This window comes from Apis florea, unplaced genomic scaffold, assembly GCF_048593485.1.
Source record: "Apis florea isolate Af1SG1 unplaced genomic scaffold, ASM4859348v1 contig_2839_pilon, whole genome shotgun sequence".
In the NCBI taxonomy this organism is placed as follows: domain Eukaryota; kingdom Metazoa; phylum Arthropoda; class Insecta; order Hymenoptera; family Apidae; genus Apis; species Apis florea.
This window is the reverse complement of record NW_028256653.1, coordinates 2,075,641-2,097,891: the sequence shown is the minus strand read 5'-3', so window position 1 is coordinate 2,097,891 and position 22,251 is coordinate 2,075,641. Positions and strand designations below refer to the sequence as shown.

Here is a 22,251-nt window from a genome sequence, read left to right as displayed (position 1 = left end):
TACGATTAGTGAACACGTATGAAACACGTTATTTTAACGAACTATGCTAAACTGAAACTACGTTTCGATCGTTGTGTCGGCGAATTTCATCGTTACAAATATTATACAATTCAGATTACGAGAATTTTAATAATAATTTTAGTAAGATTAATTTTAATTCTGTCTGGTACGTAATTTTTGAAAGTAATTTAGTATTTCGTAAATGTTAAGATTGTAACGAGATGATATCCCGTATTTTTGAGACACATTCATTTTCCTATCTAGATCGAGCTCGCGAAATTTATATTTTAAATAGGGTAGATTTGGCTCCCATCTACTGCACTGTATCATCCATGTTCCAACTTTTCTTCTCCTTGTTGCAATACTTTTAAACGTATAATTTACGTTATTTTTAAAAATGGTGAGATTGAAACATAAAGATGCAAAACTATATACATTGAATTGAAATTGCTTTCAACTTCGACGGATGTGCGTTTTCTTTTCGACTTGTCCGACTTATCGTACGCTCGATCACTATCGCTCCTCCTATATGAATCTCCATCTCCATTAAATGCATAAAAATTTTTATCAGACTCGATAATTCGTGCTCGATTTATCCAACAATGATTCAAAATAACGTTCCGTCAAAATCGATTTTCCATATTTTCAAAATTAATTTTCACGATATTTTACATATTTATATAAACTTATTTCTATTATTACCCTCCATCTTGACAAGATTAATTTCCCCGCTTACACTCGACGGTCAACAACTATTTCTTTGACCAACTTATTTCGTACTCGATCACCATTACTCACTCCATCACTTGTCTGCATAAAAACATCCCCCCGCAACGAAAAACGCGCAATCGATTCGGTGGAAGCTCCATTAAAAGGTGGAAGAACCCGTCCCTCGACCGTTAACACAGAAGAACACTTTTTCGCATGACGGGATAAATACGGCCAATTATCGTCCTGCCGCCATTCCGATTGCACATTCGTCGTGCGCGCGCCATGACGAACGATTTGACGAACCCGTTCCCCTTAAATCGCGTGGATTTCCAGCCCGTTGTCTGACATTTATTAGCACAGGTCATTGCTTTAAATGTTCCTCTATCTACACGCACGATGTAAGGGAACTCACGGCACCCTCGTGTAAACGGGGGTTGATAATGTAACGGGTCGCTTCGTGACCTTTTCTGGTTTTAAAAGACTCTATTAAAAGTAAAAATGGTGCGTTTCTGGTCTCTGGTTAGAGACCCTTATTTACACTTCAGACGGGAGTTTCTGTGTCTTCGATATTTGTGATGCTTGTTTAGGATCACGAAGGGGTGGATGTTAGAGATTCGATTCGAGTTGAACGAGTTCGCGGAACTTTTAATTTTTATCCTTCGTGTGCGTTTTTATTTTATTATTTTTTTCTGATCGTTGTTGTGAACAAAATTAAGTATTTATTCCAGGTTTTTACGAGATATTTGGGATTTAAATTGTTCTACTTTCTTTCGAATTGTTCAGGTTATTTTGTATTTAATCAATCATTATTTATTTTTTGAAAAATTATTTTTTTATAGTTAAAGATTCGTTAGAAGTATCCATGATCTTTGTACAATCCAATTGTTCTATCAGCTTGATATTATCGATTTTTTATTCGAAATTTAGCTGAATGTTTAAATTGATAACAGCAAAAGGATTAAGTATTTATTCCAGGTTTTTACGAGATATTTGGGATTTAAATTGTTTTCTTCTTTCGAATTGTTCAGGTTATTTTGTATTTAATCAATCATTTACTTTTTGAAAAATTATATTATTATAGTTAAAGATTTGTTAAAAGTATCCATGATCTTTGTAAAATGCAATTGTTCCATCAACTTGCGTGAAATTATCGATTTTTTATTCGAAATTTAGCGGAATGTTTAAAGTGATAACAGCAAGTAAAGCTCCCATGTCACACGATTCTTTTCTGTCCGTAACGATTATATGTTATTCCGATCGATATTCACGCGTGGATACTTGTGGATCCAGAGGTCTGTTTGAATCTTATTAAGTCTAATCAAGCTGTCAGTTGGTTCTATTGTTCGATAAAATATGTCGAAACAACAATGTTACAGCTCCCTATTATCGATCAACAACGTCACGCAATGCGTTCTCGCGCACAATTTTACCGATCAAATGGCAAAGTTTGAACGGGATGTTTCACGCAATTAAATCTCGAATCGTGAATAACGGAGGATAAAATAAAATTTTATACGTTCGAAATTAAAATGATGAATTTTTTATAGGAAAATCAATTCGATCGAAAGAATAATATTCGCGGAAATTCGAACGTAAAGTTTGATTCAACAACGGAAGAAACACGATACCTTTTAATACACACGGCGAAGGCGACACGTGGCGAATTTACATTTCCATGGATCGATTCAACGATGGACCTTTATGGAATGGTCAAATGTCAGGCACACTTTAACTCCCTCTTTTTTACGGATTCACTTTTCAAACTTAGTTGTCTACAGCCTGATCTTGATATTGATCTTAAGTTCACTTGGAATTGGCTGTTTCTTCGTTATTATTATATCTTGTTATTCGTATCCTGGTTTCAACAGGTAGGAGAAGAAGTTGGGAATTCCAAGTTGTACGCCTACTGTGATAATATACAAATAATGTTGCTGGTAGGAGAAGCTTGGAACTACAGAATGTACAGTATGCTCAGATAACACACTTCTCTTCGAATAACATAAAGGTCTGTGCGTAGGCGTAACTTTTTCAAAGTTCAATCCAGGATCGTTTTTCGTAAATAAATCACTTTTATTGTGTATATAAATTACTATAAGATAAAATTTCTCATCTTTAAGGGGATAATATCTTGCCAAAGATATAATAACAAATTAATAAAAAGATCGGATTGGACAAATGATATATTTATAATGCCTCGAAATTTTTGGACAATTAATAGACCAGTAAAAATAAAAATAACGAATCAAATATTTCGAAAGTGGAATCACTTAAAATTTTCTCTATTTTATTAAATCTCTATTCCATCAAATCTTTTCTCGATATTTCAAAATTCTTCTTTCTCAATATCTCCAAAGTATCTTTCAACACTTATAAACACTTTCGAAAACAATCGATTCCTCAAAGAGCTAAAAGAGTGAAATACGCAATCTCGAGAACGTCATTTTCGAATTAAAAATCCTTCAATTATAAATCTTGGTTACGATAATAACCGGACATTGGCGTTCTTTCCTTTCCTTGGGGGTCGGTCAAGTGCGTTTTATACGTCGTTTACCGGTTCTCTCCTCTCCGGAAGAAATTGAATTCCCGCGTTCGAACGGTTCGATCGAACAGCAGCGTGTGTTCAGTCCCTATCTGTCCTGTACGCGAATGCATATATGGAAGCCGTTTCAAGGCGGCCTCATTGTCGTTGAAGTGTCACACGTGAATTGCGGCGAATTGATTTATTCAGATATCGGTGGATGCTCGATGGAAAATCGTGGAACGTCGAAATCGAATTCGTCCGGCTTCAATTTCCGCGTATGTGTCTTTGGGATGCGTTTAAAAGTGGCCGCCTATTTTCTTGAGCCTTGAATACCGAGCTCTTTGCTTCCTCTTTGCTAACTCTTTGCTTCCCAGCGTCTCAACTGAATGAAGTATATTAAAAAAAAAAAAAATTGGTGTATAGAAGAACAACGAAAGAAAATTTCACGTAAGATTCATCATTTGTGATCGTACGAATGCTTCGTACGTTTTTCTTTCAAATTGGAAAATTTTCAAATGGCAAGGATTCGAAAGGTAATGCAATTGAACGAATAATAAAAAGATGAAATTATCCCTAATAATAAAAGCAATTGTAAATATCTTAGGACGCACACCCCTAAGGTGTGTACCCTTTCAGAAGACAAATAAGTGGAATAAGCCAGTTCTCGCTTTAATTATCCCGAAAGTGCGTATGCTTTTAATCGAGGGCAGAGAGCACGCTTTCAATCCCGGACGTCACGCTTTGTGCGCGGGCAATTGATTCATCGAAATCGAGCGGAGTGAAACTGTTCATAATTGTTTAACAATCCTTTAACAAATTATAATAATAATAATAAACAACAACGTTTCACGCGGTGTTCTCTCTTTCTGTTTCAGTGAAGAAAGCGCGGTTCGTCTGCGAGGAAGGTTCGTATCCCTGATAGAGGAGAAGCGAGGAGGAGGAGATTCGATCGAGATCGGGGCGCGAAACCGAGGAACGACGATTAATCGTCCAGTCGCTTCTCGGATCGTTCCTGAAACCACCTCCACGAGCGTGAAAATTGTGCCATTCAAATAGAAGAGTTCAAGTTCCAGCTTTGCTTAATATTTCCTCGATCGTATTTCATTTAACTAGTTGAATCAAGAAATTTGAAAATGGCGAGAGGAGTTCTCAGTCTTTCGATCGTTTCGAGAGGAAAAATTGGAAAATCGGATCGATACGCGGGAGAAGCCCTTATTCACGCTCCAGTTCTGAGGTTTTGCGCAAAATTTGTTGCACACCGATTGGAACGGTTCCAAGTTAAAGGTTATGCGACTCCCCTCAACCGGAATATCGCGATGCTCTTGTTCATGCCGAAATAATTTTTCCACGGCGACCGTTCGTCCCGACTTCTTCCTTCTTTCCTTCCCTTCCTTTTCTTCTTTTTCCCTTCTTCACCGATCTTTGTTTTCCAACACGCGAATAACCCATGCTCCGCGAGTTATTTTATCAAATGCCTCGTAATACAACCGATCGCAACTTTCTTCCCAAATTCGGATCGTGATCTTCCTTATTCTATGCCGTTTCGTTATTGGAATGGCTAATGGCGATTACGTGTATCGCGAAAAGAGGAAGGGGGCCGTCACGCGATTCCAGTTGGAAACTCAATTCGAGTCTTTTTTACGATGCTCTACAACGCGTTTAAACCTACCAGGCGCGGTCAAATGACCGTTTTTGAAATTTCCTTTAGAATTTCTCTGTATACAAAGTTACTGTACCGCCATATGACTTTACAATAGCACAAAATTCGGTGTAGATATAATCGATCACCCATTATTGTAGCACCAGAAAAATATTTTGTTTAATATCCAATTAGCTAAAATCTATTTTTATGTTAAGGTACAAATGTTTTTTTGCAGCTGTCATTTGACCGCTCATGGTAGGGATTTCATGTATACATGAAATGTCGGTAGGTTTAGTGTTAAACTTTTCAATTCCAAGCAATTTGCTTGTTGTTACGCGCCATTCTTTCCACTTCCTGTTAATGGAGAAGAGTCTTGAGGCTTTGGGTAAGTTCGTATCAAGCGTGTTTTTCGGAAACGACGCCATGTGAATGACCCATCCACTTTTTCTTTTTAAAATAGCGTTTGTCGATTTTTAAAGTAGAGACGTTGGCTCGCGTATAAAATTTAATATATTTTAAGAATAATAGAGAATAACGTTTCGATTCGGTTAATTTTATGTATTAATGAGGAAGCAGAATTATTTCTGTTACAATCGAAATGATGAAATAATTGGGAAAAATGCGCTGTCGGGGCTTGTAACGCAAAGTTTAGTGAGTGAATTGAAAAAAGAAAAACTGAACTGAGAGTTGGTGCGAAGGAAAAAAGTGTGATTCTGCGTATATTTAGCCAACTAAAAAGTTGCGCGTTATATACCGAAATAGGGGAAGAGTAATATTAAAAAAGTGGCAAGCTATGCATAATGGCCGACATTTGAAAAGTTTGTCGCGATAAAAAAGTTTGTGCCAGGTGACAGGCAGAACAAAAGAAGTAATGCATTATAAAAGCAAAATAGCTACTCCACGTGATACAAGAACCCTGTTCTCTCATATTCTATGATACCCATTGTTCAAACAATATCGTAACACGAGTTTCACATTGAAATTTCGCAGATATACGTAGATATATCTAGATCCCTATTTTCAGGTTCCATCGAATGTCTTAGAAATAACTTGGCACGAACAGTAAGACGTATTTCGTGCCAAGCTTCCTTTACTCCAACAGTATTTACTTAATTCCAAAATTTTCTTATCGTACCTTGATTCAAATACATCACTATTCGATAGTTCGTTTAATTCAATCTTGTCTCAAGTTATTAACATATAAAACATATTACAATAACGCTTTTATTTGATCCCAAGATTCAAATGCAGTTCCTCTATCTAAAGTTATCGACAATAAGAAGCATTTGGTGTAAAAATTCTCTCCTTGTTCCGAAAGTGTTTACTTTAATTTGAAAATTTTTTTTCCCAATCTCTCGCTTCATCCTCAAGATTCATAATTACGTTAAATTAATTATCTAGTTTATTCAAGCATCCACCACATTTTATTCTAGAACTTACTATTTGTATTCAAGATCAATTGTGCTCTTCATAAAGCAAGTCTTTGACTTGCTAATGATTCTTGTTAATCTGGGTGACAAACACCCTCTAGCTTCAATCTTGGATGTTGGAGGCTATTGACACCAAACAAACCATAAATTAGAACGATATATAGAACCAAAATGTTCCTCGATACAAATAGATTTTGGCACTATGCTTTGTTTTCGATCTTGAGTGGATTCTTGATCCAATTAGAAATAAGTGGATTCAATCTGCAGTAAGTGATGAGTGGCTCCTCTTTTCTTATCATTCCGCGTGATTTTTTTTTTTTTTTTTTTTAAGTTAAAGTTATCTTGAAGCCAAATAATATATATATATAGTTGATAAAATCAGATGGATTCTGTAGCCAAATCAGTTCTTCAGAATTTAATAATCTTTGGATCCTACATTTATGAGTGTATTATATATGTTATGTTATGTTTTTTTTTTTTTTTTTTTAAATTCATTCTACACGCGTTGTAAAGTTAGGTTATGTTGCTATACATCACGAGGAAAAATTTATCCGTGTTCGCAGACCCGAATATCTTTGTATGCAGTTGCACGAGTCCCAAGCTATTTGAATCCTGTTTTTCTTATCTGAATTGTTCGATATCAGAATTCAAAAAGATCTGTTTTCTTACACTTGCCTATCCTTCGTGCTGTGAATCTTAAAACTTCCTCCTTCAGCAAGTTCATTGTTCTCTTAGATCGTCTATTCCACATAAAATTATATTTTTGGCTTCTACGTCGTTTAATTCGAATAGTTTATGTTAATTATTACAAGTTTCACTTTTTCTATTTATATTAATTTTTATTTTTCGATCTTCTTTCAATGCTAATAAAACAAATAAAGTGTAATAATAGTACAATGGGACAGAGTGAATTAAAATTTAGAATTTTGTGTTTTGTATAGATATATAAGACAAGGTGAAAAGTTATAACAATTTTTTCAACTTTTTGCTAAAATTCTTTCATTTTCAATCCTTTTCTTATATTTCTAGCATTAGTACAATCATTATTGATCTTAACTAACGAACAAGCACGTTACAAAGATCGTAAAGATTAAAACAATCACATGGTTTATCACATCTTTACGGTTGTTCATTTCAGTAATATTCGCTTTTTATGCTTCTTAAATTAAGAAATTCATCTCAACCCGAACGAACGTGTGAGGAATTATTTTGAACGTCGGCGTGTCGTGCCATATATCGCGCAAATCAGAGCGAGTCATTCTTCGTGGTGACAATATAGGACTGGAAACGGATGAAATAAGACGGTAACAAGAGTTTCAATCATGCGAAATGGTCCAGGCTCGTGTTCATGTGTGCGACATTGAGCGACAGCCGCTGTAATTATCATTAATAACACATCGAGTAGCAATCACGTTAAACGTAATTAAATATTCCTCGATAATGAAAATTCCCTCTGCTTTTCGATATTTTATTCATGAGAAATGATTTTAAGATGTTTTGACTGAATTTTATTTTTTTCTTTTTTTTTTTTGTACAAAGAATAGAAATTATTCTTTGCATCCTATTTTTTTTTATGCAGTTTTTATTAGAAATATAGTTTATCGAATGATAAATGAATTAAAGTTTAGATAATGATGCATATATGACATAATTTCTATTATTAAATTATTTAACATCATTTAATTCGTATGTTTCTATTCCAATTATTTAAATCGTATATTAATGATTTGAGTATCTAGAATAAACCAGATCACCGCGTTTATGAAGATAACGACTTCATTGGCTAAAAGTTCTATTCTCATATAAGTCGCGCACGAAGAGCGCATCGTAAAATCGAGACGCTTGCTTTTTATCGAGAGTTTGCAGCCTATGTATATATTCATAGACAGACAACAGGGATGAAGCTTATAGACCTTTACGGTTCGTCTGCCCCGTTTTCCAGGAATGTCTGTATCCATGGTAAATTGAGAAACGATCGGATTCGAATCGAAATAATATTACAATTTTATATACTTTCGTGCCTTCTCATATCGATTCAACGATACTTTATAGACACTTTTTCAGCGGCTTGCTAAACAGATTATCGAACGATATCCACACGTTAGTAATAATTCTTCGCTTTTTAATCATATAGAACACTTGATAAATTCGCCAACGATTATTTTATATACGGATTTTCTTCGACAGGAAAAACGTACGTAAAGATAAACGAGATGGCATTTATTTTTGTTACATTCAATCTTTATTTGCTGTAAAATTAAATCGGTTGTAAGTCTCATGTTCGTTTCGTTTCCAGGATTATTCCTTAAATTTTCTATCTCGTATTGTCTATTCCATAGAAAATATTTGAAAGTCGGCAATTTCTATAAATAACTTTTTTTAATTGTCCCATGTTGTAATGGCACGGAATCGAATCGTAACAAAGTTCAGGGTATTCGTTATAAAGCGAGCTACGATTTCTCGAATTGGCGAGGAATAAAAGTGTCCTCGTCGACGCAGGAATATTTTGTTATTTTTCGAGTCGTTATTGCTCGCATTTTATTTAATAATACAAACGCGTGGCAGACAGTTACGGTAAAATTAAAAGATTTTTAAAATTAAAGGTGTTCATTCTGTTTCATTCTCTGGGGATATATAACAGAAATGTAATTTCGTAATAATCTTTTCCTGAAATTATAAAAAAAAAAAAAAACACATTATATCTTTCGATGAAACACAAATATGAATTTAACGAATGAGAACCAAAGACTCGAATAATTTTATCCAACAAAAGCAGAAACTATCACTGCCCACTTCATTTATTTAATATTCTTAGAACAACGGAAAAATGACGGATTTCATATTTTCTTCAAAATCAAAATTGATATTATAATTTGCCCTAACGTTAATCTCTCCTCCCTACTCTATTACTTTCTTAATAATTTCCATTCCAATCGTAATTTCCTATTATTACCTATTATTACAAATAGCAACGGTATTTTCTTTTTTTATCGAAAACCCTGTTAAAAATCCCCTCGAGTTATTCTCGACACGCGTATCTTATTTAGAATTATTTGGAGTTAAAAAAATTATTTACTCTTTTATCTCATCCCACGCGACTCAACGCTTGAGAACCGCTGCATCGTAACGTTACTTGGTCGAACGTTTAATTTATTGGGTAACGCGGTATAAATCCCGGTTCATCCGATCGTAAATAATATTTGCTCCATGCACGGCCGATACCTTGATGCCCATACCTCCTCCTCTATTCCTCTCCCCCCGTGGCCCGGCCTATTTATCAACGTCAACGTTTCCATTTCCGCGAGAGACAGATTTCTTTTACGAGGGGCGGTTTACGTCCTCTTTGCACGATCAATCGGGGAGTCGCATAAACCTTCCTCGTGCTCGTGGAGGTGACAACGGTTTTACGTGGGCGGTGGTGGACACGATTCAAGACCGATTTGCAACCGATTTCAGCGGAACAATTCAACTCGTACGTAACACTGAAGCTGCAAAATGTGAAGTCGACGACAGTCACGGTGAAAGGGGCCAATCCATGCTGGGAGCAAGACTTTCTCTTGTAAGTATCCTGATCTTTCTAATTTTGTTAATTCGATATATATATATATATTAGTAATAAAAAAATTATGTCCAATGGGGCAAGTTTTTCTAATCAATGGAAAAACGAAAGTATATTATCGGGCTGTTCGGAAAGTAATTTCACGCGAGTGTCGCTCGAGTTTGTCCAGCCAACTTCACTCTAAACCTTTTGAAAGTTTTATTTCACGACGAATATATACGAATTATTTCTCATACTTTCGATCATCGTATGAATTATCGTAAGGAACGAGCGACACTCTTCCGTTCCTCTTCCTTTCCTTGTCTTTAAAACGCGAATAAAATATGACAAACAGCGTAAAATTCAAATTACCTCGTAGAAGGAAGCGCGCAGCCAAACCCATGAGCGATTATCCCATCTAACGAGTCGCGTTTCCGGTTTTAATCGTCTCTCCCCGTTCCTTCTTCCGTTTCCTTCCCTCAATCTCGTGATATTTTCTCGTTCGAGTTATCGATCTCTCGCTTTTTGTCGAGCTTATATATAATTACGCTTTGGAATAATTTTGTCCACGGGTTTTTTTTTTTTTTTTTTTTTTTTTTAAACCGTGCAGCTTTCATCATTCCAAGGTATTATCAGGATATGGACAGAGAGCGGAATCTGTGATCTGCTTATTTATAAAGACGAGGGACGACGGTGGTTGTAACGTTCAAGTATTTGCGGCTGCTCTTTATTATTAGCCCGGTTTTTATATTCCATCCCCCTTCTTTTCTCACCCTCCCCCTGGTCCCGCCATTTCTCGCATCTCGCTCTACTCGCCGGCAACTTTCGCGTTCTTCAATGAAAAATATCACGTTCTCTCTCTCTCTCTCTCTCGCTCGTGATTTTATCTTCGATATCGAGCAACGAAGCGTGTATTCGTGTAAATTCATTGAAAAAAAAAAAAAAAAAAGGGTTTGTTTATTTCGATAATAAACGATGGAGTGGCGAGAACGACAAACAACGGTCCTGGAAACAATTATACACGCGTTTTTGTTAAATCTGTCGTATTTGTGGATGAGCGGGATTTCGTTCACCAGGGTCGCTGTGAATTTGTCTCGTCGTTGTATTTTTATCGTTTCGTTTGAAAAATTCGGGTTAAAAAAGGAAGAAAGAATCAATTCGAAAGATGTTTTGTGGAGGAGTTAAGAATGGAGCGAAATATGTTCACGAGAGAGGTTATAAATGCACACAAAGGTTGGAAGATTGATCATCATACGTAATGAAAACTCGCAGTAATAAATAAAGAATTCTATTCTCGATTTTGCATAAAACGATTCGAAACGAGTTATTAAAAAAACCTTGCACTTAATACTGATGTATTCATTGATCAGAAGAAAATCTCAACACTCTCAACAACGAAACAAAATTTTAATGGACGAACAAAAGTTACGAATCGAAATCGACACGAGAGTGATTCGTAAAAAAAAAAGGAAAACTCCACGCAACTTGGACGATTCGCATACGCATGATAGATTTCCAAAGACGAACGAGATCTATCAAGTTGTGCCAAGTTATGCAACGTTATGAACGTGATCCGGTATCGATACACGCGTACGATTCGACGAACAAATAACTAATCAATTTTCTCTCTCTCTCTTTCTCTCTCTCTCTCTCTCCCCCCCTCCCCTCCCCCTCCTCCCCCATAATTCGTATCCCGCGTCGAGAAACAGAGCCGGAGCCGGAGACCTGGATTTACGTTTCTGAAAAGATCTTTCGTTTCGTTGAAATAAGATCGAGTCGAGTGGACGTGGAGTGTGAGGGGGGGGGAGGGGGAGAGAGGGGGCACACGACTACTCTAGCTCTATTGATCGGCCGTCTAAAATATATAAGGAGAGGAGGGACAAGAAGATAGAAAATAGAAGAATTTTGGATCTTAGCTTTCTGAAATATCCTTAACTGGCGCCGTTATAAATCCTCAAGTTGCCAAGTTGCGAACCTTTAACCTACTTTTTCATTTCACGTCTCCCCCCGTCTCCGCGGGCGCGGCCCATTTAAAATCGTGTTTTATTTAACCTGCGCGACGAAACGTATTCCTCCCCCCCTCCCTCTGTCGAAAATAAGAATCGATCCGCATCTCGATTTAAAATATTACGATTCGATCGCGCAAACAACACGCTGTTACCACGCCTCTCCTATCGATCGATGCGAAAAAGAATCGGGTGATCGCGCTCGTTCCTTCGTTCGTTCGTTCCCCTTTTTCGAATTTACTTACCTCGATCAGAGGTTTAAATAAGCGAATTATCAGGTGGAGTCGATATTCGTCGATTTTGTATTGTTTAACGATTACGCGTTACAGGATCGAATACAGAACGAGGAAAGGCACGTGTTTTGAAAGGAAAGGATCGGTCGAATTCGAGTCGTGATTCGAATCTTCCGTCAGCCAAGATCCGCCTAGTCTTTCCGGCTAATTAAGTTTTCCAGTCAGTCGAAGGCGAATTGTTTCCCCTAAGTCTAAGTCCAACGTTTAAACTTGGATCCCACAGTCTCGGAATACGTAATCCGATCTTTAATGACGCGCCGGTGTAAAAATTCCATCTTCGTCCTCCTTCCATATCTCTCTCTCTCTCTCTCTCTCTCTGAACCAACCATCGATCCATCCTTCTTCCGACGAATTCGAAACGATCTTATCGCTCGAACGATTAAACTGGTTATTATTTTATTTATTTCGCAGCGAGACGAACGACATGAACACGGGCCTCGTGGTCGAGGTGTGGTGCAAGGGTTTCCTGTGGGATCGTTTCCTGGGCTACTACTACGTCCCGTTGTCAGAGGTGTCCTACATGAATGAGGTAACGTCTAAGCAGTCCCACGATACAACGGCGGGGAGACAAGAACACACACCCCCTGACAGCACGCGAGACACGAACAGCAACACACAACAGCCACCAGACCTCACAAACACGGTACACTAATTGATACGTGTAGCCAGCTAGATTTCTGCCTTAGATTCTGCAGATTAATTTCTAAACATCACGTGCATGCAACGACACCCTCTCTTTCCCTCTCTCTCTCTCTCTCTCATATTTCCAAAACGTTGGCGCACCCGATCGTGGCTGGCCGGCTCTTTCGTATTATTATTTCGATTTTAGGCGGCGCGTGTATTCATCACGTGCGCCTGATCCTCTTATTACAGCGATAGAGTTGATCACAGTGTTGGCGTGTCGTGAGTTTCGTTAGAAAAACGTGGTGGAACGAAAACAACGTACCAATTTTGCGGAAACGAAGATTCATAATGTTCGAGATTTACTAGGAGCGCGTGTTCCCGACCCTTAACGTTCCGCGAGCCAGTATCTTCCGATCTAGGCGCGATGGATCCAGGTATAGGATTATGCAACGTCTCTGGAACGAGCCACTTCCGCTTTTAATTAACATTTAACACGGCAACAAAAATATACGAGGGAAGATGTTCTCTGCGGTAGATGTTTAATAATAATAATAAAAGAAAGTTGTTCTCCATCTTTCGTAATTTTGGAAAATTTCCAGCGTTTGGGGAACAATGGTGAAATATCTGCTTTGGAAATAGTCGCCTCTTTCTTTCCTAACGAAACATGGGTGTCAACGAATTAACTAAAAAGACTCAACTACTCCTCGAGGAGCTGTAACCCCGTATTTCGTTCAACTTGGGGCGCGAGGGAAGCTTCCTTTTTTAAAACGTCGAAGATGTTCGAATTTACGGCGAAAATCTCGCGACATTTATCCACGAACAAGCGGGACTCGAAGGCGCGTTAAAAGCGTCGCGAATTTTTTTATTCGTACCTTCTCCACTCCCGCCCCTTATTTTTCCAACCATTTTTTCCTCGTAGATGCCGCGGGATCGCGCTTCATCGAGCATAAACTTTGCTTGATTTTGCAACGTGAGGAAAGAAAAAAGGAAGTGTGGCAAAATAAGGGCATCGAGTATACGCACACAGCGTATCCTGGCGTCCGTTTAAATGGCATCGCGTGAGTGGTCGAGAAGGTTGTTTTATAAAAAAAGAAAAAGAAAAAAAATAAGAGGGAGAGAGCGAACACGCCCGCAAATGTCTGGTTTGAAAAATCCTATTGATAGATCGGTCGGACACGATACGTTGTTGTTGTTGTGGGTTTCCGCAGGGGGATTTTGCATTGATCTATCTCTCATGATGTTGATGTTGAAAAATATTTTAGCCAGAAACTGACCGGTTTGATATGTTACGTTATTTTGTCATATTAAGAAAACTTTTTTTCTAAATCAAGAAATCGAGAAATTTGATCGAGTTTGCTTGAAGAAAGAAAACATAATCGACTCGGATGAAGATGGTCTATTATATATCTTGTGTTCTTACGTTTTCCAAGAAAGAAGTGGAGAAAAGTTTAAGAAAGAATAGAAAAAAGCATCATCGAACTAATCGAACTACGCTCGCGATTAAAATTATAATAAAAAGCGGAAAATTTTAAATTCAATCGGACAATTTCACAGATCGGAGGTTAAGAACTGTCGATTTACGAGAAGGAGAAAAATGCGAAAAGTTCTTTTTTCGAACAGTTTAATACATATTTATGAATCGTTTTAAACCAATCTCGGATAATCGATAACCAAATAACAAGGATTGGGGGTAAGGGTGTACGCGCTCAAAGAAACATAACGATTACACGGCCCGTTTGATTCGCGCCAGTTTATTTCGCCCAAGTGTTGATCCATTCCGGATCGATGGCCGGGTATCGCGCGCGTGGCATCGAGTGGATCATCGAAACGACTTGATATTCTCGCGAAACTCGCCGTACGGAACGTACGTGAAATGAAACTGAAACAAGTGTTTACACATAGAACGAACCTCGAAATCAATCGACGACCGGGTTGCACGCTCGATGGATGTGTGTAACGAGTTTTAGGTTAGCCCTCGTGATCGTCGTCCGTGCACCTGATTGGTCTGTGCATCGGTCCAACTCGGTCGATAATACGATTACCGGTGGAGTCGCCGAGTGTTTGTCGCGGCGACTTTTCGCGAAACCGAGAAGTAAAATGCGCGACCGTGAAAAATCGTGGTACTGCAAGCGATATGGAAGGAAAGAAAATAAGCGAGAGAAGAACATCTTGGCTGCTAGTTTAAAGTTCTGACCTGAAAGAAGAAGATTTCGGTTCTAATCTCAAGTAAGTTTTTCTCATATTTCTTTTTTTTTTTTTGAAAAGTGGAATTGGATAGAGGCTCGTGGAAAACGTTTGCGTGGATTTATGAAATTTGCGATTTGGAAGAGGAATGTTGGAATATTTAGGTTGAACTGTAAGCGATATAGAGAAGAAAAAAAGATGAAAAATAAGAGGATGCCTTGGATATAAATCTTAGAGTCTTTAGGTTAGAATTTCGAATTGGATCTCTTATTTTTTTTTTTTTTTTTCAGAAATGGATTTAGATATATTAGATTGGGCAAGGAATATTTTACGATTCTTTGCGGTTAAAAGCGCAAAGAATCTTAGTTCAGGATGTTAGATATAGAAGCAAAATAATAAAGAATACTCGAGAAAGAATGATCTCTTCATATTTTTCTTCGCTTATATTCGCAATATTTGCATTCATTCGTTCAATCGAGATCCGAATTATGCTCGTATTTATAATTTACATTCGAACGTTCAAAGTAATTATTAGGTAAAAAGTTAGAAAGTTTGTTCCTAAAATATCGCCATAATAACCAATCGTAATTGGCCAAGAATTAATTCGGCCAATTGTAGGAAGAAGTTCATCGTCTCGACGCGCGAATACACACACACACTACACACACTTATAAATCGTTTGATTAGGTCGAGGATTTTTCTCGATTCAGTTTTATTCCGAGCATGATTCACCGGTAATTGGAGAGTGCGGCTAGCATTTGATTCGATCTATCCCCGTTCCGATTCCCTTATCTCCTCCATCTTCTCCTCCTGTATCGATAACATGTTCGTACAGTTTCTTGTTAATTCGGAAGAGTAACGATATGATAGCGGATGCAATTACGCGGAATACCTTTCGACGTGGATAGATACAATTTCATGCTTCGTTCTCCGCGATGTTTCCTTCTTCTCTCTCTCTCTCTCTCTCTTTCTCTCGCGAGAAACTTTCTCCCTCGCTTCGAGATAATTCCATCGGCGACAACAGAGTTTAATAAAAAAAAAAAAAGTTACAATTGAGAAAACGTATTTAGAGTCGGGAAGGAATTAGATTCAGAAAGGTAGCAATTAGGCAGGTTTAATGGTGAAAATCGGATCGACGTATTGCGTTGCTATACATGGAATTTCGCGTTTTTATCGTGACGATAATAGACCTGCGAAATTGTCGATCTTAGATTAGATCTTCGCGTTAATATCATAGTACGCCAATCGATCGTTGATTAGTTATTTCTCTTTATTTTCCTTCTTTTTTCGCGAAGAAATGTAGCGTAATTAACATTCATGATATGGAGATTTTCACAAAATTGGTCTAAGATAAGAAATGATTGTTAAAAATATCCTGGAAATATCCTGGGAATTAAATAATAAATTAATCTTGGAATTTTATTTGAAGCTTTAATTAATCATAATTAATTGAATAAAAGCATTATTTAAATTCATAATTGTAAATAAAAAGAAATTAATACATGAATGAATAAACTACGTTTGTAATTCGTTTTTTTAATTAAATTAAATTATTTATTTTTATATATTATTAAGTAATAGTATAATTGAATTATATATACATTTTATCAAAATATTTCTTTTTTTACCTTATATTAAGATGTATCGCGTATACATCGTGTATTTACACAAAACGGCCTTCTAGTGAATTTATTAGCAAGGTTATCCAACTTGCTTGATGATGAGATGCTAGTAAGAAACTAGATGGAAGAACGATTTCAATAAATAATAATCAAAGAATTTGCTAGAAATTGCTAGCTTACCAGCCTTCGTTAATAACATTCGCCTATCTACATTTACACTCTTTTTTTGAACCACTGTCTAACAGATTTATTAAAAAAATTCGCGGCATCGAATCGTTGAAGCTATTTTTAAATTGCTCGGCAAAACCTTATTCCATCTCCGACAATAAACGGGCTTCCGACAGAAAGAGAGAGCTGGTTGTGCTGGCTGTCACCATGGCGGTTGCCCGCGGTCCCAGAGTATTATGCGGAGAAAATCGGTCGTCGGTGGGATACGATCGAAGTTTCACGGTGGTGGTGGTGGTGGTGGAAGTGGAACTCGTAAAAGAACGAAATGTCTGCACGCGAAAGGTTCCGTTTGCGGTCACAGAAGTCGTTCCCATTGTTCCCCGCGAAAATATCGGTTCTCTCTCCCTCTTTGTGGGCCGGCGATCGATTCGATATTTGGAAGGAAAACGCTCGTTTCCGTGGAAATCGAATGGCCGACTAATTGTCGAGAGAGAGAGAGAGAGAGAGAGAGAGAGAGAAGAAAAATGAGAAAAACCGTGTGAAGCCTGATCTCCGCGATTTACACCTCGATCGAACGCTTTCACCTATGGATTTGCAATTCACGGGACAATGTTCTCGCTGTGTGTACAATTGAGGATAATTTTTATCGTTCGTTTTCTTACGATTCGTGTTACGTATAAATGCATAGGGCGCCGAGGAACTGGAGGATATCGATTTGCATATAAAGCAAGTTGGCCAATACTTAGAAGTCGCTTATGACAAATTGCTCGTGTGGAGCAATTTTACTTGGCAAATGGATACGTTCTTTATGACGATTGTCGGAATGATTGTTTCCAATGCGTCTCGATGGCGAGAAAGGATGGAGAAATTACGCATACAGATCGTGATCGTGATATTTATTTCATTTATGCAATTTGTCTTTCTTTTCCGCGTAAGAGTTTTATGCGGTATACAATTGGTCGCGAAACTCTTCGTACATATTTTATGACGTGTAATGGGTTATACGCGGAGCAATTTTTTTTTTCCAACCGATGGAATATCATTTCGAAATCGATCCTTAGCAGGTTAAATTGGATTTTAACGCTCCATTGTTGTAAAAAATATTTTCGAGTTGAATTGATTTTTCTCAAAGAGATTTTCAGTGGAAAAATTTATTATATATTGTTGGTTGGTTATGCAGTGGGTGAACAATAAATAAGAAATATACTGATTTAGCCGAATGGATATATTTTGGTTATACGTGAGTGCACGTGTCGGGCTAGAGCAACTGAACAACTGACGATCGCGTATCGAAGAGAAACAAAAGGATGTCAACTACAGAATAGTGACACTGCTAGCAACGTTTAATAATAAAATTATAGATAAAATTTCAGTGAACTTTTATACCCTATAACATATATCATACTCGATTTACGTACAAAATTTTCGTTAGAATTAAATTTTCTTTCTTCCCTTGTAAGATAATATTATCGTGTGACTGTGTACGCGTAATCGTGTTAATTAATGTACAGCGACGTTTCAGTTTAATTAATTCCATTAATGACACGTCAGGAACAGTTTTCACCGAAGTTTTATTTAAATAGAGTCTTAACAATTTGTTCGAAATGATTGTTCAAATTTTATTTCGCTTCGAGATCCTTTTAATCGCGAAAGAATCGAACTTTTTTCTTTTTCTTATCTTTTAAGAAACAAAAGGCGCGAAATCTACCACTGTGAAATTAAGGAAGGGTCACCTTGTCGATTCTTGGTTGCAATTCCACGAGGTTCTCGAACCCTTGTATATTTTCACTGGGGGAATTCCAATCTAAGAATTTCTTTATTTCCAGCCCTTTTTTTCATCAGCGAGAGTCGCCCGGTCCAATGCACTTTCATACGGTGATAAAAGAGAATTCATGCTAATTAAATTGGACGGGTCCTTTATCTACTGGAAAAATCTACGAATAGAAGAAACGGGGCGTGAATGCATTCTTGCATTCAACAAATATATTTCTCCTTTTCTCCAAGTTAAATTGGTGATTTCTTTCTCTTTTATCCGACATTTATGTTTATTGATTTCTAGTTTTTTCTATGCTCGTTCTATACTCTTTGATCGAACTATTTATTGTTAATTTCAATTTGTTTTTATAACGAACCAGTTCCTATAAATTTTACAATTTATTTATATACAAAATTCGTATAATAAATTTCGCTAATGCTACAAAAAAGAAAAAATTAAATTGAATTTATGAATTAGAATATTAATATATTCTAATTGGGATATTTTTAGATTTCAGAGGGGAAAACGAAGATAAAAGTTAATATTCATTAAGTTCAAGCAATTTAAGTTGGCATTAAATGAAGCAAGTTGAGAACAGTTGTGCGACGAAGACAGAGCGATTTCTTTCTCACTCCCCTCCTCTCCCCACCTCGTTTTTCTCAACGTTTTACTTTTCTTTTACTCTCTGAAATGGACAAATAATAGAATAGATCCCGCATCCCTTGTGTCGAAACTTTGGACAAACACTCTGCGTATATAATTTCATTAAAAAAGAAAAAGAACTAATGGCAACAAATAGGTGGACCAATCTTATCCATCCGCGCTCGAGAAACAATTCCGGGTAATCCCCGGTTAAAGCGTGGAAAAAAAGGAGTGGAGGAGAAGAAATGTGGAGAAACGCGGATCGCTATAATCGAATATCGATCCTCGATTAAAGGTAACTTCGTATTACCTGCTTATATATTCCATCCGCTAATTTTCCACGGTATCGGTTTATAACGATATTCACTTCGTTTCATAATTCCATCGATATTTTTAAACCCAGAAGACCCGTTTTAACATCGATCGGGGGAGGGGATCGTCGAGATCGGTGCTCCCTTTTTTTCTCCCTCTCCTCATCTTTTCCATTTCTCGAGCGACGAAAATGGAAATGGAGCCGTAACGGGTCGTGAATCGCGGACGAACACGAGGTGACGAGGGACAAAAGAAAGTGAAAAGCGGGGAGGGCGGCCCCTGTTTGTTTTTTCCGCACGAAGTGCACCAAGTGCATCTTGTCTTTCGACGGAGGGTCGAACAAATTAAATTAGAGAGGGCAGCCTTACCTCGGATACAGGGGTCGCAATTCAGTCACGTGCGACGAGCCACCCCTCCCTCTCCTTCTTCTTCTTCTTCTTCTTCTTCTTTTTACACAACACAAGCCGAATATACTCGTGTCAGTCTTTGGCGCGACCCCTCCTCCACTTTTCTCTCCTCCTCCGTTAATCTCTCCGTAAGCGAACGATAGGCTTTAATCACGCCGCTCTATATACGTTCTTCTCCTTTTTTCTTTTTCTTTTCTTTCGAACTCGACTCGATAATAGATTTACACTTATAAACGGGGGAAGCGCGCAATCTTCGATACACGCGCGAAATCCATCCCACGGTTCGGAAACAAAGACCCTGGCGGATATTAAACGCTTCCCCCTTCCCCCCCCCCCATATCACGGGGCCGACGGTTATAAACGCAATATCCGATTTTACGGTCGCGCTATGTGCCCATCGTAAAATATCAGAAACTTTGATCCGTCCACACCGCTCTCTTCGCGTTCCACAGTTGATTTAGAAATTACGAAACTAATCGATGAACTTTAAGCTTCTAATTAAACTTTACCTTCTCGTAGTGAGAGAGAGAGAGAGAGAGAAAGAGATGGTAAAAGTGGAAACGAGAGAGAGAGAGAGAGGTATATAGTTGTCGCCGCCGTTTACCAGAAGATACTCCCTCCGAGAATAGAACAAATTGGATTACGCGGTTGCACGGGCGAGTTACGTTTTTAAGGGGTGGTGGTGGTGGTATCTCTTTGATTTTCTTGACTCTCGAGAAGCCGGCGTCGAGCGCACGAGCTATCGGCTACTATCGCCTCCCCTCCCCTCGATACCGCACAGTTCCATCCGCCGCTGACAATCCCCCTCCCTCTTGTGCCGGTGACGTCACTTGGCGCATAGCCAGCACGAGAACAGCTCAATGAAACTCGGGCTGGGAAGCCAAGGCGGCGTGGTTGACGTAGCTTGCACACGCCGCCGCCGACGTGCAACGCTGCGTGCACAACACGAGCCTCGAGCGAAGCTTCGGCTCGTTCGCGTGGCAACGACCTTGACGAAAGATTTCCGCCATTTGTACACGCGCCACCACTTTTGCGCCACGGCTTTTCAACGCTATTAACGCGATATCCCGTCGAACTGGAACGAAAGAGGGGAGGGTAGTGGAAATCCGTTTCTCGGATTTTCGCGATAATATTCGATTCGAATATTCGGAATTACAGGGGTGGAGAGATGGGTGGCAAATGGTAAAAAAATCGAAGGAACGAAGCTCGAGCGATTATAGATATCACTGTGGTTGTTGAATAAAGTTGGAGAGGGGGAAGAGCGTTATTAATCGTGGCCGGATAATTGCGAACCGCGATAATAGTTCCATTCTGATCGTCGATACGTCGTTTACGATATCCACTCGCGTTACGCTGCCCGTCTCGCGGAAACAGAAATTGATGAATCGCGTTCGTTCTTTCACGTTTCCTGGAAACGAATCGATCGACCGTGGCGTTCCAGCGCCACCGAGCAGAGGGGAAAGGACGGATAACCGAGAAGCTGGAGTAGAGAGAGAGACAGCGTTAACGATGGCTCGAAAGAGGGAGAAGGAAAGAGAGATCTACGCGATGAACGAGAGGAAAAGAAAGGCGGACCGGTGGAAAACTCGTGGCAAACGGTGGTGGCGACGAAGAAGGGATGGGGAGGGGAAAGGAGAGAGGAGAAAACAGGGGAAACACGGCGGATTTGGAGAGAGAGATAAGCAAAAGGGAAGCGAAAGGAAGGAGAGCCGGGCGAGGGCAGGTTGGTTTTCCTGTTGCGAGGACAATCTGGGTCAAGCCCGGCTTAAAATATTCATAAAGCTGCACGCGAGATCCACGTACGACCGGTTCGATTCACATTAGAAATGCGCTGACTGGGGTATGTCAAGTAACTCTAGAGGGATGACGATGAGACATCATCGCTGATTCGTCCCACGTTGTATTAGCGATCCGTGGTATTCGTGCACGCCCACTCGTTCCTGCCAGAGGCTTGACAAAGCCTCTCTTACACCTCCACCCCCACGCGGCGCAGACAGGGTCCGCCATTTCTCCGGGGGCCGCACACGTCGTCCACGAAGGCTTGAATCCTTCCACCGAGGAAAACCTTTGTCCCGCGCCGTGAAAATGAAAGTTCCTTCCCCGAAACGGGGGGTTTGCTCGCGAAAGGAAACACCCGGCCGCTGGTCTCCTCGATCGATACTTGGCCGAATCGTTGGAATAATATCTTATCTTTTCGAGACTCGTACGAGATGGAATAATTAACGAGCGATCGATGTGTACGGAGAGAAGTCTGGAATCCGCGCGAAATATTCGTGGAAAGGAGGATAAGGAGGAGGAGGAGGAGGAGGAGGATTAGAATTGTAAGACGATAAGACGATCGATCTCTTCGATTTCAATTTTTCCCCATCTCTCTTCCAAAGATTCCTTTACTCTT

The 22,251-nt window shown here is 38.8% G+C and overlaps 1 protein-coding gene across 1 annotated transcript in view; it reads left to right on the top strand.

Moving 5' to 3' along the window:
• Positions 1 to 22,251, top strand: part of LOC105735548 (uncharacterized) — a 113,100-nt gene that overhangs the window by 18,073 nt on the left and 72,776 nt on the right. The window contains exons 2-4 of the mRNA XM_086907327.1: positions 4,108 to 4,137; positions 9,761 to 9,863; positions 12,553 to 12,670. Coding sequence (XP_086763453.1) covers positions 4,108 to 4,137; positions 9,761 to 9,863; positions 12,553 to 12,670 — 251 coding nt within the window. The remainder of the gene's footprint in view (positions 1 to 4,107; positions 4,138 to 9,760; positions 9,864 to 12,552; positions 12,671 to 22,251) is intronic.